At 40.6% G+C, this 19,904-nt stretch overlaps 1 protein-coding gene and 1 long non-coding RNA gene across 2 annotated transcripts in view; both read left to right on the forward strand.

The window, feature by feature from the left end:
• LOC137653816 (uncharacterized) overlaps positions 1-16,142 on the forward strand; it is a 154,227-nt gene extending 138,085 nt beyond the window's left edge. The window contains exon 3 of the mRNA XM_068387467.1: positions 7,226-16,142. Within this exon, the coding sequence (XP_068243568.1) occupies positions 7,226-9,104 (1,879 nt within the window). The 3' untranslated portion in view covers positions 9,105-16,142. The remainder of the gene's footprint in view (positions 1-7,225) is intronic.
• Positions 1-19,904, forward strand: part of LOC137653089 (uncharacterized) — a 587,775-nt gene that overhangs the window by 203,319 nt on the left and 364,552 nt on the right. The window lies entirely within an intron of this gene.

Genomic DNA, 19,904 nt, shown 5'->3' on the forward strand with positions numbered 1-19,904 from the left:
GGGGTTCCAGGTAGGGGGCAGACTGCATCACTTTCGGGATCGCTGGACCTTCGATCCCGTAGCCCACAGCCTAATCACGAATGGACTTGGGTGGAAATGGAGCAGAACTCCACCCCGTTTTCCAGAATTCTTCCAACACTCCACCCCCTTGTTAGAAGAATATACCTCAGAACTCTTGAACAAGAAGGTAATAAGGAAAGCGAAGTCCATCAAGTTCCAGGGAAGGCTGTTTTGTGTTCCCAAGAAAGACTCAGACAAACTTAGAGTCATTCTAGACTTGTCTCCACTCAACTAGTTCATCGAGAACAAGTTCCGGATGCTTACTTTGCAACGCATAAGGACCCTTCTGCCAAAAGAGGCGTACACAGTCTCGATAGACCTAGCAGATGCTTACTGGCATCTTCCAATGAGTCGCCCTTTCTCCTCCTACCTAGGATTCAAACTACAGAAAAAGAAGTTTGTCTTCTGAACAATGCCCTTCGGACTGAACACAGCCTTAAGGATATTCACGAAGCTAGCAGACACGATCGTCCAACAGCTACGCTCCGAAGGAGTTCAAGTGGTAGCATATCTAGATGATTGGCTGGTATGGGCAGCATCTAAGACTACTTGTCTGCAAGCAGCCAACAAGGTGATCCAATTCCTGGAACACTTGGGCTTCAAGATCAACCGCAAGAAGTCTTGCCTTTCTCCAGCTCAACAGTTCCAGTGGCTAGGAATCCAATGGAACTTAGAGTCACACCACCTCTCCATTCCATCCAAGAAGAGGAGAGAAATAGCGGGATCCGTCAGGAGACTAATCCGTCACAAGAGGATTTCAAGACGCCAACAGGAAAGAGTATTGGGCTCTCTCCAGTTTGCAGCAGTGACAGACCCGGTGCTAAAAGCACGTCTGAAAGATGTGTCAGGAGTCTGGAGGAAATACGCATCAAACGGTCAAAGAGATCAACTAAGGTTGACCCCGACCTTGTTGCGCACGCAGTTAAGGCCGTGGTCAACAGCCAAGAGCCTAGCACGGATAATTCCCCTGCAACCACCACAAACATTAGTGGTGATACACACGGATGCCTCCTTGGAAGGATGGGGAGGCCATTCTCACGACAAAAAAGTGCAAGGGAATTGGTTGCACCATTTCAAAACCTTTCATATCAACATTTTGGAAGCTATGGCAGTATTCCTGAAGTTGAAAAAACTATCCCCTTGCAGAGCAATCCACATCAGATTGGTCCTGGACAACGAGGTGATAGCAAAGTGTCTAAATTGACAAGTCTCAAGATCATCCCACATCAAGCATGTGATATTAGCCATCTTCTACCTGGCAAGGAGGAAGGGATGACACCTTTCAGCAGTTCACCTACAAGGGTTCCGCAATGTGACAGCGGTCGCTCTATCCAGGCGAAAGTCCATAGAGACAGAATAGTCCCTAGATCCAGACTCATTCTCCTTCTTGGAAAAAGTCCTGGAACTGCAGATTGACCTCTTCGCAACGAGCGACAGCAGGAAACTACCTCGTTACATAGCCCCTTATATGGACCCTCAAGCAGAGGTGACAGACGCCATGTCCCTCGACTGGAACAGGTGGAATCGCATTTACCTGTTTCCACCAACCAATCTCTTGCTAAAAGTCCTCGACAAGCAAAGATCCTTCAGAGGGACAGCAGCAGTAGTGGCCCCCAGGTGGCCCAAAAGCAATTGGTTCCCTGTAGTTCTAGAGCTGGTCCAGAAGTCGACTGTCTATGTTTCATCCTCGAGAACCAACAACCTACGTCTTATGATTTTCTTGCCCTAGCTGCGAACATAAAGTTTGTGAATCTGGAAGGATAAAGTTGACTTCATCGAAGAGAACAAGTCAAGTTCGACTAGTAGACAATATGAATCGTCATGAAAGAAATGGGATTCCTTTGTGAAAACAAGGAAACCGACAGAGATATCGATAGATTTCTGTCTCGCATTCTTCATATACCTACACGAACAAGGCCTGGCCTCTACTACAATTACCTCCTGTAAGTCGGCCCTGGCTAGACCACTTCTGTACGCTTTTGAGGTGGACCTCTCTAGTGAAATCTTTAATAAGATCCCAAAAGCATGCGCTAGACTCAAGCCAGCAACCCCACCAAAGCCCATCACATGGTCTTTGGACATAGTCTTGCACTGTTTCGAACCTAAACAATGAGGATTTTACTCTAAAGGATTTAACACAGAAAGTCATTTTACTGTTCGCTATAGCCTCAGCGGCTAGAGTTAGTGAAATAGTGGCCTTATCCAGAAACGAAGGCTATATTCAGTTCCTAGACTCAGGAGAACTGAATCTTTTTCCTGATTCTGCCTTTCTTGCCAAGAATGAGCTACCCAACTAAGAGGTGGGGTCCTTGGAGAATCTGCCCACTTAAGGAAGATGCCTCTCTGTGCCCAGTAGTGTCTTAAGGTCTATCTTCGAAGAACTTCAGACTTCAAGGGAGGACAGCTCTTCGGAGGCGAAACCTCAGGATCAAACTTATCTTTAAGACAACTGAGAGCGAAGCTCACCTACTTTATTCGCAGAGCGGATCCTGACAGTACACCCGCAGGTCACAATCCGAGAAAAGTTGCTTTTTCGTTGAACTTCTTTCAACATATGGACTTTGAAAGACTCTGCTCATACGCGGGGTGGAGATCATCCAGGGTCTTATATAAACATTACGCGAAGCAAGTACTGTACATGAAATAAAACATTATGTGGTGGCAGCGGGTGTTGCCATAAAACCTGTCATCTAGTGCAGCGATGAACAGTGGACTGTTTTGGGACTTTACAGTGCATTGGGTGCATGAGTATACCTACCGAGTGAACGTTTGAGTCACAGTGTTTATGCATTTCCAAACATCTGAACATGTCAGATGGATTTGGTTTCACATCTCTATTGAGTGGCATTATTCCGATAATGAAATTATATATATTTTTTCTGCACGAGAAAATATGGACCTTGATGTGTTGTAATGCTGGATCAGATTCATACTCTATTGTAACTACATTTGATAAATTAGTTGCAAAATAAAAATACTAAAGCGTATTTGCGTCTTATTACTTCTGCCTCAGTTACAGACTAATAAAGTATGCTAGAGTTTTATTTAATCCCCATAAAGGGCTAGTTTTATTTAATCCCCATAAAGGGCTTATAACTTGAAATTAAGACAAAGATTTCTCAAGGAACGAATCTTACATTCTCATGGTAAGTAACAAAGGCAAGTCCCAAAGTTTTCCCTTTTTGTTCCTATGGAGATACAAACCTTGACTCCTTATTTGTCGGTATCAACATTTTCCCTGCTGGGGGTAGGAAGCACTAAACCAGCTACAGACTTAGTGGAAATGCCATGTCGTCCTGATGGACCCACACTTTTGCTGACCCCTCCCAAAATTACTTTATCTGCGGCCATTTCTGCTTAACGACAAGAAAAGGAAGGGCGTCGCGGTAGTAGTAGAGATGGAGGTCTACCGGGTACCTAAAACGGCACCCCCTTCTTTTTCCACTCTTCCCTCTTACATCAAAGAGTTAAATCTATTTGGGGTGAAGATTGCTATGTGTCGTATCTAGTATACGTCCCCTGATATTATGCGTTATCCTTTACTGGATACTCGCGCCAGGAGTTAGAATCCTGGAGACCTTCGGTTTAATTCTCTGGGAATATCACTGCAGCAAATATCCCTTAGAAAGCTAACTAAAGGAACCTTCCATCAGGACGACATGGCCCAAGCCCAAAAATAGATTTTTCACTGTTCAAAATCTGTTTTCTGGTTTTGTTATAAATCTACTTGATCTTACGAAGCCCTATTGGGAGTAATGACCTGTTGCCAGCCACCTGTTAAGAATAAGAATAAAGGAATTTTGCATGATAATGGACATGAGCTAACTAAATTCCTAAAACAATCTACAGCAAACAGTAGTAAAATAATACAATTAATAAAACAGTTTAAAAGATTTTGTATTTTCCCAAAACTTTCTTTTACAATGTACCTACACCTACATGTCTGATGTGGTGCCATTGATTTGGGTTAACAACGGTGTCAGATCAAGAAAGGGCATAGTGGAGTTAATGATCCCGACAGGAAATCCTCACTTGACAGTGCTAGAAAATAGCCTCATAGTATAGGGTGATATTTTTTTCTGATTGAAAGATTTTACCTGCTGATACTATTCTTTTATCATAGACTGAAACAATCCAAGCTGCACTTTATAAAACACAAGTGAAAAAATCTATAGAATTATACTTTGCCTATATGAGTGTAGTTGGTAATGTGCAAACCTTAGAGTGACTTGGCATCTGTAGAATGTATGTGTTGTTCAATATACGTAAAAAGCAAAAAGATATAAGTACAATTGACTCTGAAAGTCACGTAAAGTATCGTGCAGGGAATTGAATTTTCGTATGGAAAAAAATCCCAAGTGTGAGTAAATTTGACGGGACTGAATACTATTGTGAATTGGTCTGGCTGTGATGAAAGGATGATTTTGAAGAATCTGTTTATTCTTCCTGTAAGTTTGTAGGAGGAGGAGGAGGACAATTTTACACAGGACATACATACGTACTGAGATTAACTTTAGAAATATAGTTAACTTTACTGAATATTTGTTAGTCATTTTTTTTCACTAAATGTGTGGTTTACTGGGTAACCTGTGTCTGGTGATTTGTTTTTGCGATGGGAGTGTCCAAACAGGTAAACATTTTTTTTTCTTTGTCAAATCAATTTTTAATATTGTCAAAGTCCTCAACAATTTAAATAAAAATAAAAATAAATCAGAGTTCAAAAAGTGGGGTTAGGCAGAGACGAATCTACAATTCAACAAAGTGTATTTCACTAAAGAGTAAATCTTCATGAGCACATTTAAGTTACTTGAAAAGTCTGAAAAATTATCAATCTTATTCATAGAAATAAGTGCTCTTCTAAACAGTATGGATTAATGTAATTGGGCAAACAAACGGTCAGGGAACGAAGGTACAACTACTGTACATGATTTACTTTAAAGTTCCTCTCTCTTCTCTTTTCTACTCTAAAACATTAAGTATAAGTTCTTAGAATATTGGTCTTAAATAGCACCGTAATTACGAGACCTGTATGACTATGACTCACGGCGACTCGGACCCGACTGAGTGGCTGGCAGGGCGCGTCGCTGGGCGTAACACACAGCGTCTATGGGAAGAGACCATATATGGACATCGAGAGGAGTTCTTTGTTAACTTCCAACCGGATACATCCGGAAGGCCTTCGTCTCCTGGGCCGTTGCTCTCCCAAGGAATCTGCGAAAACAAGGAGGAGACAGAAAAAACTCTTTGTCTGCAGATTGACATGGGTACAGAATCCTGTCGCCAGTGGAAGCTGAGACAGCATACACTCCCAGGCGAGCCAGTGGACTGAGGTCATTCACATGACCTCAAACAGAGGTTCCAAACAAGGTGTATGTGACAATATAGTTATTGTGAGGGTGGATTTAAAGGGATACTAGTTTCTTTTACAATATACATTTAGTAATAAAAAATTTTCTAATTTGTTATTGTCAACCTAGTTATTTGTTTCATTTTTTTTATTAAATCTGTTTTAATAAGCCTCTTTCAATGCACTTCCTACCAAAGGGTGTTCCTGTTCCAGTCTAAAGCTTATTTTTGAGGGGGCCGGTTGATTTTCTCTCCTAATGTTTCTAAGGCTCTCTAGGCTCACTTAAATTTGAAAGAAATCTTACCTAAATCATAGAGCCTTGTCATTGTTCTGAAAAACTGTGTATTCTAGAATAATATGAAACTGAGATTCTAGCTGGGTCCCCTTGCCCAGTACAGTATAAAATTAAAGGGTGGTGCCCAGTACCCAGTTCATTCTTGATTGTTTAGTTTTTGCCCAGATCTCTGGGCATTCCACTGTATTTTAATTTGAAGTGAAAAGCTGGGGTGTAGTTGGCATTCGAACACTAGGCAATCTGGGTGCTACGTCTGGCCACAGTCTTCAAACCACTAAAGCGGTTTGGGTGGTTAACCCCCACTAAAAGTCTTATGGTTCGTCTTTCAGCTTCACCGAAAGTAATATCCCTATAAATAGCTCCAGTTTTGTATTGTTAGGAAAAATACAAATTACTTCTAAATTGGTCATATCACTTAAAATTTGCCATTTTCATAAGCTTTGAAATCAAGCACCACAAAGCTGAAGACTATGAAATTATTATGCACTAGAAACAGGGATCAGACTCCCGTAAACTTCAATGTGCCATTAAGATTGACAACAGATTGTACACACAGACTGGCTAGGCCTGCTGGAGTGATCATTGCTTGTAGTGATAAATGGCATGTTGGTCATGCATTTGCCAATGCACAGTGATATGATCATTTCCTTGTAGGCGCTAGTACCACAGGGGATCATAAAAGCGATCGTGTTCCTGGAGGTGGTTGTAAGATTGTGTCTAAGACAACAATTGTGCATTTCATAAGACTACCGACATCCTGACGATCGTGCATGTGCTTGTACAGAAGTCATTGGGAGATTGTTCCTTCTTGCGAGACTGCAGAATTCTTTAGGTGAAGCCGGAGAACAAGGAATGCAAACAGACTTCTTCACACATGGTCATGAGATAGAAATTCATCAGTTCATCGCTCGTTGAAGCCAGGAGAATGAATGCGAGGTACAAGGGCTGTGGTGGCCGATACGGTTACGTCCCTGACTGGCAAACGCCAGACTAGGGTTCGAGTCCCACTCAAACGTGTTAGTTTCTTTGATCGCTACAACCTCACCATCTTAGTGAGCTAATGATGGGGGATTTGGGAAAGCCTATAGGTCTGTCTGCTGAGTTATCAGCAGCCCTTGCCTGGCTCTCCTTGGTCCAGCTTGGATGGAGGGGGCTTGGGTGCTGATCATATGCATATATGGTCAGTCTTTAGGGTATTGTCCTGCTTGATAGGGCGATATCATGGTCCCTTGCCCATGCCATTCATGAGCAGCCTTTTAACCTTTAAGAGCATTAGGAGAAGGAGTTTGAGGTGTCATGGGAACATCCCTAGGACAAGTAAGGGACGAAAAAATAGATCTACGTCCTGACCAACAGTACATGTGCCAACTCCCATTTGAGAGTTGTGCCCTAGAACTTCATACATCCACAGAAGGAAGGTTTTGGTACAGGTGAGTATAGAAATAACAAATTTTATTATTCTTATTCCATTTTTGTAGTGTTACAATAGTATTAGTGGTAATAAATTCCTTTTATTTTTCCAGATCATCACAACCAGACATCCATCGAAATAATTCTTCAGTATCATCTTGGCATGAGAGACCTTCGTGTTCGCAGTCACCTCAAGTAAGTAAAAATCTATCATCTATTCTTTCTTTAAGTAAGCATGATAAAAACTATCTAGATTTAGATGAACGAAAATTAAAAGCTTTAAGCTTTCTCCGTGACAACCACGAGAGGGAGTGGGAAGCTTATAAAAAACTGCTTAAAACACAACCTAACTATGTAGAAGAACAGACAAATTTCATAAGGTCTAAAGTGAAAAACATTCTTGATGGAGGACATAAACCAAAAATGGATATTATACTTAAGGATTGGGAGGATTACTGGGAGAATCGCATGGTACAGTTATCAGAAGACAGCTGGGCCACTAAGCGAGAAGACTGCATTGCCGCATTAAACAGTGATCATAAGCGGTCACGTTATTCTGATAGTTTTGTGTCTCGTAGGTCTTCTGAAAGTAGTGTTGATGGATATTCGGATAGCAGTGGTAGTTTTGATTCAAAAGATCATAGAAGATTTAGGAAATCTAAGTACAGGAAAGGAGTTAGAAGGCAAGAAAAATCATCATCTACTTTGGATAGAAGAAGAGCTGGAATCAAGGAAAGAAGATATTCTGATAGTTCGTGTCAGTCGGATTTTTCTGTGAGTGATGTCTACACGAAAGGGAAGAAACGTACTTATTCACCTTCAGAGGGAAAAGTGGATATCATGAGGAAGAGGAAACAGCATCACTCTGATAGAAAAAGAAAGGAAATGAGTTATACACCACCATCAGACAGAGAAAGTGAACGTGTAAGGAAAGGGCAGAGCTTTTCACCAAGATATCATCATTCTTCACTGAACAAAGAAGGGCAAGAAAGCTGTTCCTATGACAGAACAAGAATGAAAGATCAAGAAAATTATAGGGTAAATTCATTGAAGTTAGATGACAAAAAATCCAGCATTTCCAAAGAAAATTCAACAAGCGGGAACCATAGTGACTTAGCCATTTTGGAATATATTATGAAAGTTAAAAATTCAAGCAGCAGTCAGATTAGTTCCAGTGAAGTTTATGGGAGTGCAAATTTCCAGAACAAACAAGCGGAAATATCAGTTTCAGAATTTGTTGCTGGGGAATGGATGAAAACAAGTTTGTGTAATTCAAAGATTTCTGGTGATAGTAAAAATGACGAAGGAAGTAAAAAACATAGTATGCCTTCAAGCAGTATAAGTAATAGAAACTCAGAATCAAACATAAATTTGTTTGTAAAGACAAATATCCATAGTCAAAACAAGACTAGCGAGTTATATCCTAAGTATCAGAAGCTGGGTCCTGAATCTATTTCAAAACTGCCTAAAGGAAACGAGACTGTGTTGTCGAGTAGTAAGAAATCTTGTAATCTCCTTGAGGTGTTTGAGGTATTAAATCGTTTTAGTGATGATTTAGGTAACTTAAAAAGGCCCCTTGAGCTTTTGTATTATAAATCCTTGCATATTAATTCAGCAGGCATGGATCCAGCTTCCTTATTGTATGATAATGACAACTTGACACTTATGCATATGATAAGCAGTAAGTTAAAGAAGTCTGTGAAGTCAGCTGATTTAAGTATCATTCAGAGTGTGGTAATTGAAGAGGCATTAGAGAGACTGGATAGTTTTCTTGAAACCTCGCTTCCAGAGGTGAATGTTAAAGGCATAGCCGTTGAGTGTTTGGGGAGAAGTGATGAAAAGATTAGAGAATACATCACCAAAGAATTAATAAAAGCTTCTGATTTTCCAATAACTGAAAATCAGCTTTCTATGGTTTTAAAGAATGTTAAAGAAGAACAACTCAAATTATTTGACATTTTGAAATTCTCAAAATGCCAGAATGCAAAATGAGTGTCATTGTAAGATTTGCTAACACATCCTAGTATTGTATACAGAATTTTACAAATAATGAAAATGTTACAATGTAAATTGGATATGTTATGAAGTGCAGTATACATTAATGTTATGTGATTCCTTTAATTTCATAATTTGTTAATTTTTATACATTTCTACCAATTTTGTTAAAAATTGAATACTATGGCTCATTTTTGTTAGGTTGAAAGCTAAATATTATCCAAACTCAGAAACTGTATTGTTGTCATTTTCCACTATAACAGGTAAAGGCAATACCTGTTATATCATTCATTTTTATAAAGATGACAAAAAAGACTGAAGAAAGTTTATTACTAATACAAAAGATTTTAAATACACAATGCCATTTTTTGGACATTGTCTTTCTAGAAGTCATTGATTTTTAGTTACCAGAGATATTTATAATAACTGTTTTTGTTGGTTTCTTGAATGTATATGTGTATGTCATAAAGCCTTAAGGATCTGAGAATCCTAGTGTATATTGAACTAGTAATATTGGTAACATTTAGTGTCTAATTAATTTTTTTAGTAATTAATGTGTACAGAAGTATAGACAACTGTTATTTTCTATTTAGGCTCAGTTCTGTTTGTGTGAGAGAATCATGTTTATCCAGAAAATATTGATTTAATGGGAGGAAAAGATCCAATATTACTAATAAAAAGAAAGAGCTTGCATAATTTTGTCCAAGTTACATGATGAATGCTTGCTATCTCTTGTATGAATTGAACATTGATTGAAAAAATGTACATTATAATAGTGATGACATATTACTTATCTTTTTTATAACTCTGATCTGGCCTGTTTAATTTGTACTCTTATTAGGAACTGTTGATAACTTTGACACATGAAGTTTTCTTTCATTTGAAATTCATTTTTTCAAAGGTTTTGTGATGTGAACTACTGTAGATGTTTCAGTTGGGCACAATCCAGTATGATATGAAGTACCTATATCACGCATTTTGTATGAAGGTTTAAATTAATTGGCTTTCAGCAAAATAGTATTGTATTACAATGCTAATCAAAAGTCAAAACAGGAGAAATTGTTCATAATCTACCAGTAATTATCAATAGTCTAATATATTTGCTTATATTTTGTTTATTTTCAAGAGTCATGTACAGTAATTGTATTTTAATTACTGCATGTGCAGCACTGGTAGAATTTGTTGTATGTTACTAAACCTTAGTGATGTTGATATTAGCTTGAAATTATTCCTAGATAAAGTTTGTATTAACCTTCCTTCTTTTTTAGGGATAAAAAGTTGTAAATCATTATTGTTTTCTTTTTTATAAAGGATAAAATGTTGTAAATCCTTATTGTTTTCCTATTTATAAGTAAAAGATTTGTATGTATTTTCACATTTAGCTGGAAATAATTTGCTGTACCAACATTTGATTGAATTTTTAGCTTTCTGGAAATGTTCTCTTGATTTGGTTCCTAGTACTTTGTAAATCATTTCATAAAGTAAATTAAAGTCAGGAGCATATTTCCTTGTGGGTTCCTCACTGAAAATTTTGCTAGAAAATTTTATTTGTTCTTACATGTTTATAAACCTTTTTTGTTCTTTAAGGTAGGGAATTGTCTTTAGCCGAGCTTTAACAGCCATTGAAATTGTTGATGAGATAGCTAACAACAGGTGATGAGTGTAGTCAAGTATTCCCTCTCACTCTCCTTCCAAAGACTCTTCACTTTGTCTTGGCCGCAATGAATACGGGTTGTACTTTTGCATCCTATTCAAGGCTGTTTAATCTTTTTCTCATAATTTTGGTTTCATTGGTTGATATTAGCTTTGTGTTGATTATGGAACAAAGCTGATGTATTCTTTAAGTAGCGAGAGCTCCAACTCTCTTGCAGTCATTCTTGACAATGCCGGAGAGACAGTTTATCACTTAGCACACCTTACCGAGTTTGCCATGCACTGAAGCTTCCTGGTATATGCCCAAAGCTTAGTCCTGCAGAATTTGCTTCAAGGGAAGGGAAAATTGATATGTATCAGAGTTTTGTTTAGGAGTGGTGGAATGTAAGGTGATTGCCGCACTCCAATATATGTAAGAACGTTTTTTTTGCAGACTGCTCATGATCTAGCTTTCCTTATGTCTTGCAGGTAGGCCCTCATTTTTGTTTTCAAGGAGGTGGTAGCTAAGACTACTTGCCCCCTGGTGTCCCCAGTGGTGACACCATGATTCAGCTGTGATCCCAGTGTAAATAAACCCAGCTCTATGCTAGTGACCCCAGTGAAGATCTCCACAGTGTGCCCTAAGTCAGGAAAATTGCTAAGAAGGCCTCCACCCCTGTGGAAGGTGAAGTGCCAAAACTGGAAGGGCATGAGAAGACTCCAGAGTCTAAACCTCTGTGTATTGTACCGGTGCCCATCCTGTGATTAGCTTTCATACTATGTCCCTGTGCCTTACTCCTCAGGGCCTGTTACTCTTAAACTCCCTGTGCCAGTAACCCCAGCCCACATGTCAGTGTTACAAGTGCCAATGAGAGGGCCTACCGCTTTCTCTATGACAGTGATTCCCAGTGTTGGAATTCCTGTTGGAGTAACTCCTGAGGTTCTTCCCTTGAGGGGACTTCATCGCTGATAGTCTCTTAGATAACTTCTCTGTTGGCAGAATCCAAGGAAAGAGTTGATAAAAAGTAGGAGTGAATATGCTCTTCCTCTTCTACCAGCTCATTTGCCTCCTCCTCCTCTAGCTCTGTAGCCTACTCCTTCTTGCCTTCTGATTCTGACTCTTCTAAGAAGAAGAAGTCCAGGAAGGCTAGTCGTAGACGCAAGAATAGGGCTCTTAACAACATCACCACCTCTTTAGGGAGGTGGATGGCTTCTGGTGGTACCCACACGGCCACGGCCCTCTCGTGTCAGGGGCTTGGTTGATGACAACTTCCATTGTAGCTAGGCTGGCCGGGGATGCATAGCCCTATACTAGACCATGCATTTGTCTTGGCCATGATCCCATGCTGTCAGCCCCATGGCCCCGTGCACATGGACCAGGTAGAACCAGAGCTGTGCTGCTCTTCCTTAGGACTGCCAGACCAAGAAAGACAATGAAAGAGTATACACTTCAACCCCTTAGGGGGATTGAGGTATCAGCTCAAACTAGACTCCAAAGAAACTTGCAGTTGGACAGGTAATGAATATGTTTTGAGAGTGCCAAACAACCTTAACAAACTTCTATTGTAGGGAGTATAACCACAAGTCCTTCAACACTTGTTCAGGCCTATGGTGGTAGCTCTACTAGTTGTGTAGCTACCTTAGCTTCCATATCTGAAGAATCATGTATATGGTAATGTGTTCAATTCAAGTTTGAGGAAAAGCAGAATGACGGCTCTTCTGCTTTTTCTTTCCCTGCTTTCACTTGGGATTTAGGCATTCGTGCTGTTATACTGTGGATCTGACTTTGATACCAATCTATATACTGTAAGTAGTTCTTCGCCATTTCTCCTTTATATGGAGGAGGATGGTGGAATAAATACCTACCCATTGATCATTTTGCGCCAGGTATTTCATTTCAGACAGCATTGCCTCCCTGGGGGTAAAGAGATTCTGTCATCAACCGAGTACAGTACCTGGTATATAATCAAGTACTTATCAGCCTACTTATCCCTATGATGGACCACCACCCCTGTATGGACCATAGAGAAAAAGAATTGACCAGCTCAGTTATAGGTTGAATTCCTACCCACCAATTAGTGTCTCCCTATTTTAAGGGCTGAAAGCTTTGTATACTCCTAGAAACAAATTTGTGAATTTAATTTGTATTTTTCCTATCTGTACTAAGCTGAGTCTAAAGTTCAACTTCCCACTTCAAGTACTTTATCCCTCTCAGTCCTGAACTGAAGGTCAAAAGTGAAGAGGCTTTTGACAGGAGAATGGACAAGGCTACTCTCTTGCACTCACCACCTGCAATTAACCACCTCTTTAACAACTTCTAAGATTGTTCCTGCACTGCTAAAGACAATTCCCTTATTTCAAAAGACTCAGGATTGTATAGCTAAGGAAATACAGGTCAGTTTAAGAATTTATTATATTATTGTAAGTTATTTTTTCTCTTCTAACTCATTAGTGTACAAAGAATTTCACATGTCAAAAATTCACAAACAATTAAACAATATGATACAATAGTACTCCATCCCCATAATATAATCATGGGTGTGTCAGTACTGTATATTTGTCTTTTTAGGTGATGACAGACTAGCTTGTACTTGAGGGAAATTATTTGGCTAGAAACATAGGGATCAGTGTACAAAAATACCCCACCCTACTTTGTTAATTGATTCTAAGGTGATTTCTTATTTAGGTTGGCTTTCCTCCTTATAAATTGACCCCTAAATTCTCTCTCGTAAAATGTGAATTTATCATTTATCTTGTGTATGATGTGAGTTACTTTGTTGAGAAACCGAATTACAATAGACTAACCTCCTGACTCCATTTCTTTATCCCATCTTCTACTTCAATAGGTTAAATGAAAAGGAAAGAGAAGGATCAAATTACCGTTAATAACGCTATGATTATTGTGTAAATGCATATAGCCACAATAACAACCGAACACAAAACAGCTGTTTTGATATGAACAATTGAATCAGATAGCAGCTGTTTTGCTTGTATTTCAGTCATCGCACGATAGTAAACAATTTCCGTAGTTGTTACAAAGTAGCATAAGACTGACATTTTTACATTATACCCTTATTCGGTATGTAGAAAAGATCCTCAAGAAAATATACTGCTAAATCTAAACTAATGAGCTGTAAATAAAGGCATAGCCGCTATTGGAATCTGGGAAAGCTTTGTCCGAAACTGGAGGGAAAAAAAAAATTGATGGAAACTTATAAATGTGGAAATCGTATATTTTAATGTAAATGCCGAATTTATAAGATAACGTGACAAGTGTCTGAAAACTGAAAACAAAGTTATTACTATACAGATACAAACATCTAGGTTATTTTTATGAGTTACTGTACTTTTGGTTACATTTTCTATAACCAGACAATCAAAAAGAAATCAGTTTAATTACCTCATGCTACGTTTCTAGGCAGCTGCCATGCAAGTTGTGCTAGGCTTAATCAAAGCTCTTAATCAAAACACTTCTGATTGGGAAGGAGATCCGACATGCCTTCCTTCTCCTCTGCAATCAGATTCCACATTACCCTCTCAGTTCCCTTATAATGCTTGTGTCTTTGACATTCATTGTCACTGGCTTGCTATTATTATTTGTGAGCTTACAAGAGTGTGTGCCTTACAATGATTATGTCAAATTCATTGCGTTCCTGTCGTGGCCGAGATGGTCGCCCCTGTGGTACATTTACGAGCCAGGGTGGAATTAGATCTACACCTAGTTTATCCTTCATATAGAGGTAAAAAATGTTCTATGGAATCACCATGAGAGTACTGTAGGGGGGTGATCGTCCTCCCAGTGGAAGAGATATCGTTCTTGCAGCAAGAAACGATCTAAGAGGGATTGTTCCCCTTTTTCGTCTTCTGTCAACAATGACAAGAAGCTTAAGATTGGTTCTGCTGGAAACATTATCTCCCTTCTAGGTCCTTCATGTCAGGAGCCCTCTAAGGTTTCAGTCATGGATGATGACAGCAGTAATTTTATTAACATATACCCAGTGTTAATAATGTTCAATATGAGCTTGAACCAGTTCTTATTGCGGATCCCCTGTCTACGCCCAATGGTTTCCCTGAGCCAGATCCTTTAGATGCATCTGTCCCTGATAATTCTGTTATGTCTAGATCTCCCTCACCCCCCTACAAATGCATTGAGTGGAGATTTTTACGCCTTCCCACCATTCTATCTGATTCGTCAAACACTGAACAGAGTCAGAACATCCAAGAGAGTCAGAGTAATGTTAGTGGCTCCAAAGTGACCAGCAGCGGAGTGGTATTCAGACCTGCTGGGACTTATAGAATTACCAAGCAAACTTCCTGAGTGGCTAAACCTGCTATGCTAACCTCACATAAGAAAATTTGATGACGTAGTACATTGCCTATCCCTTCACAGCTAAAGACTCCAGCGTCTCCTCCGAAACAAGGGCTTTTCAATACCAAATGCAAAGCAACATTCTGGATATCTCCAAAAGTCTTCCGCAGCAGTTTACCAGGCCAAGTGGAAGATTTTCTGTAATTGGTATCATAGGGGGAATATTGCTCCACTCAAAGTCACTTTTCCCCTAATTGCAGACTTTTTGGTGCTCCTGAGGAACAAAAAGTCCCTTTCAGTCTCAGTGGTAAAAGGCTGCTGCTCAGCCTTAAGCCAATTATTCAGACAAAGGACTGGATATCCGACTCTTGGGAACCCTCGGCTCTGATTAGGAGTTTCCAGTAGTCTTCCCCCCATCAAGAACTAAAACCCCCCTCCCTGTGATGTGACTAAGATCTTACAGGCACGAATCTCTGCATAAAGCCTTAGACAGAAATCTTACCTCAAAAACCATTATCCTCCTTGCCATGGCTTCAGTTAAGAGACTTAGAGAATTTTGCGGTCTATCTCATCTTGTGTCACATTCCAGATGGTGGAGAAAACTATCTTTGTCCTTTGTTCTAGAATTTGTTGCCAAAACCCCAAATCCGGTTGATAATGATCTCAGATTTGACTCTTTCACGGTCTTCTCTCAAAGAGGTAACTGATGACCCGAATGACATGTTACTATGTCCTGTAAGAGCAATGTGTAAATATTTAGAATGCAATCTTAGGATTAAAATCTCCAACTTGATTGTGACTACTAGGTGCTCCAAACAAAAAGTTTCCAGAAAAAGCTATTTCCTCTGGTTCAGAGAAACTATCATGAGAGCCTACAAATCCTCAGGGGAAACTTTTCCAAGGGCCCCCTAGAGCACATGATATATATGGGCCTGCCGCAACCTTAGCGTTCCGCAAAAATCACTCTGTAGCACAAGTTGTAAAAGCTGGAATTTGGAGTAGACAAACTTCCTTCACAAACCATTACCTTAGAGATTGCACACACGTCTTTAGACACCTATTCCATCGGGGTTATTGTTGCTGGACAACAAATAGTCAAGGGTATTCAATGAGCACTAAGGCAAATGCTGATCTTGATTGGACTTGAAACCTTCTCTTGGAATACACCCTAATTCAAGTAAGAATGCCTAGAAGTTGAGTGATGATATGTATTGGATGATTTATTGAATATAATGATATTATGCAACACTTGTTCATATCACTTCACCCTAGCAAATTTCTTTAGGATTGAACGTAAGGCCCTGCCTGTTTACAAGCAAGCTGCACAATTCAAAAATAATTAATTTTGATCTCTTGCTATTATTATAGTAATTGTATTTTGAGAGAGAAGGTCAGACCTCCTACCTTCACTAAGACTTCCTCCCAGATGAGGAAGATTCCCATATAAATGACTCGGAAGTTTGTACCCGCGTAGGAATAAACTACTGTACAAATTTTATATAATTTATTTGTTCGTGTCCAAAATACAAACCTTCCGCTCTTTACTGTGGAGTATTATTTCGGCGAAGCTGAAACTAGCCGATAAGCTTTAATGTCTGGGTGTAACTACCCACAGTTAATATAATAAGGGGGGGACCTCGGTAGGTTAACCCTCCCGCTCACACCAGCACTAGTGACCAACCATCACTTTTTATTTCGGCTCAGTAGAGTAAAGGCATAGTCTTTTTCTCCCACCAAACCTTTTTTATAACCGGTTACGAATAAAAGCAACTGGCCTAATGTAAATATTAGGCTAGTTCCTTTTGAGCTGACCTTCCTTACACGGGGCTGACAAGAACTCCAGGAGTGGCCTGTCGGGTAAACCTTCGGGGATGTTTCACAGGCAACACTCGATGTTGACCTTCAGCTCAAGTTTAGCTAGTTGATGGGAAGCAAAGAGTACTGCTTGGAGGTTTGCCTCCAGGTGTTGAGCAGCTTTTCCTTTCAAGGGAGAGTTAACCTCCACTAGGTGTAGAGCAACTTTCCCTTCCAAGGGAGGGTTAACCTCCACCAGGTGTTGAGCAACTGTCCCTTCTGAGGGGAGTTAACCACCAAGTGTTGAGTAACTTTCCCTTCTGAGGGAGAGTTAACCTCCACCAGGTGTTGAGCAACTTTCCCTTCCGAGGGAGAGTTAACCTCCACCAGGTGTTGAGCAACTTTCCCTTCCGAGGGAGATTTAATCTCGATCAGGTGTTGAGCAACTTTCCCTTTTAAGGGAGAGTTCCTCCACCAGCCACTGTCCAATCTCCTCACTTGCAGGGAGAGTTGTCAGCTTCACATTACGTTTACGAACATTAACAAGTCCCGCCCACAAAGCGGCCAGATAAACTTTGTCAGCATCTAATTACATTTATGAACATTAGCAAGCCTATACGAACATGCCTAGTGTTTCTGTTCTTTGGGTTCAGGGACAACAAACCCTTCATGCAAGACTTCACTTCTTTGTTGGCAACTCTCGGCCTTGAGAAGTTTTACACACCTACAGGCGTCCGTTAAAACTCAATAAAAGGCTGAAATTAACTTCTGTGGCGCATGCACTCTCGCCAAGACAAAATCTCAGGGATATTGCCACAAATACGGTTTACTACTGATGGCTTGAGTGAGCTGCATGCGTCAGTGTGCCCCTGGACACAACGAGTTCCTGTTAGACGCAGAGTTTCGTGAAATATAATCCTGGGTTATTTCCTGAGCTTATTTGCCCAACGAAATGGAGAGCTTTGGAGCACTAGCACAACGAGCTTGCGATATAAGATTATTATTTCAAGCCTTTAGTCCCAAGAGAAAAGCATTAGCTTCTGCTAACGTTTACGAATGATAGCAAGGCAGACAGACAAATGTTGTCAGCTTCACATTATGTTTACGAACGTTAACAAGCCCCACCCACAAGGCGGCCAGACAAACTCTGTCAGCTTCTCATTACATTTATGAATAGTAGCAGCCCCGCCCACAATGCAGGCAGTCAAATCAACAGAGGTATGATCGCTCCACTAGCTGTATGTTTTGTTTTCGTGGGCACATGCGCTTACATCTTGAAAATACTATAGCGAGTTGACGATCAAATTCCATGGGCAATAATGTGCGACTCCTCGCACATACATTATTTTTGCAAGCAGGCTCCGACTCTTTGTCAAACGTTTACCTGAAGGCAGAGAGGATACGCGTGTGCGACCACAGATGGACATGCACATAACCGAGCAAGCAATCTTTCCATTGACAAGGACTATAGACCCTCTTACAATTAGAACTCTCTTATAAATCATGTGTTGATGGCTGTACGTATTTCTTACGTGAAACCAGGTTATGCATTACTGTACTCTTCTCCCTTCCCATAACCAGACATACTGGATATGTAGTCTCCCTACATCCCAGGCAGTTCCTTCCTAACTTATGATCAGAGGTCTCTGTTTTAAAAAAATACTGAGACCACAAACTTCACATAGCAAATTTATTTCCTGAAAGGGAACATTAAAAGATTATTCCAGTTTTGCCTATCGGAGACTAAGAAATATAAGTTTTCATCGTTCATAGGTAGGAGGAGGTCTCAGTTACGAATGTTTTATCAACGTTCTCCAACTGAGTCCTTGACACAACTAATAATTTGGGCTATGCCCGTATGTTTGTCCGCCTCCCTGTTCAGTGTTGCGGGTTCGTAGATAGATTTAAGCATACATTACCTGTCCAACAATAGATTGAAGATACGTCTTGATCTTACCCTGTGGAAGTAGTTGTGTGCTATCAGTTGTTATTGACTGGTCTCTTGCCCGAAAGCGATCCCTAAGGAGATTCGCTGTAATGACATCTTCTTCTAAGGAATACTGGCTACCTTGGTTTCCTGATTTGTATCATACTTACTCGGCCAACTTCCATTGGATTGGTGGCAGTTGAAGCAAGATTCTCCCTCCTCCCCTTCATAGCAGGTCTGGACATCAACTTGAGATATTTCTTACTACGTAATGTCTAAACCCCTCGTTAGGAACTGAGGAGAATTGACTGTTCGCTTAAGGGTAAAGGTCGCTTGTTCCACTCAATGGAACTTGCTAACCCTTGGAGGGGGGGCAACAATAAGCAGAATCCTGGGGTATTGTTGACCATCCTACTGGGTATTGGTTGATCAGGTAGTCCAGAGCCCTTCCCATCTTTCGATGATGGGGGGGGGGGGAATTCTTACTCGCAGGTAAGGCGCTGGTACAACCTGTCTCCTGCAGTCTTAATTACCTTTTATGAACGAATGTCTCCTCCTGCACATAACGCTACCCACCAGGCTGCTGTGGCAGACTGGTCGTACGAAAATACCCTGGTCCATCCTACTCAGGTGTGAACACAGATTCCAGTTTCACAAGGAAATTTTGCACGGTGTTGCACACTAATTCACTGAGTAAGGTGAGCAGACGAGCTTGTCTGCCTGACTAAGAGAGGTGCCTCACTTCTGGTACACATAGTGCTGTCTTGAGAGTCTCTCCATCAAGACCCACTCATACAAGAAGCATGGTCCGGAGTAAAGACGAGTTCTATGTCGCGACACCTGGCCGAGCTGAGAAAGGCACGCACGGGTAGATCTGTTGCCTTGAGGATTGGGAAAGGTGCACAAACCAGTGCGCAGTTCCAGCTCTCACCTTGTGGTTGTGCAAACTGGAAGGAGCGCGCTCTACCAGTTTTTGCCCCTCGATCATGGACACACAACTCGCAAGTGCACACAGGTAGCAATTGCCTGTAAAAACTGAGAAGGACTCGCTTTTCCAGCTCTCACCTCACAAGCACATGCTCCCTGCAGGGCAAACAAGAAGAGGTGCACAAGCCTGCGCACCTTACCAGCCTTC

This window comes from Palaemon carinicauda, chromosome 14, assembly GCF_036898095.1.
Source record: "Palaemon carinicauda isolate YSFRI2023 chromosome 14, ASM3689809v2, whole genome shotgun sequence".
Taxonomy (NCBI): Eukaryota; Metazoa; Arthropoda; class Malacostraca; order Decapoda; family Palaemonidae; genus Palaemon; species Palaemon carinicauda.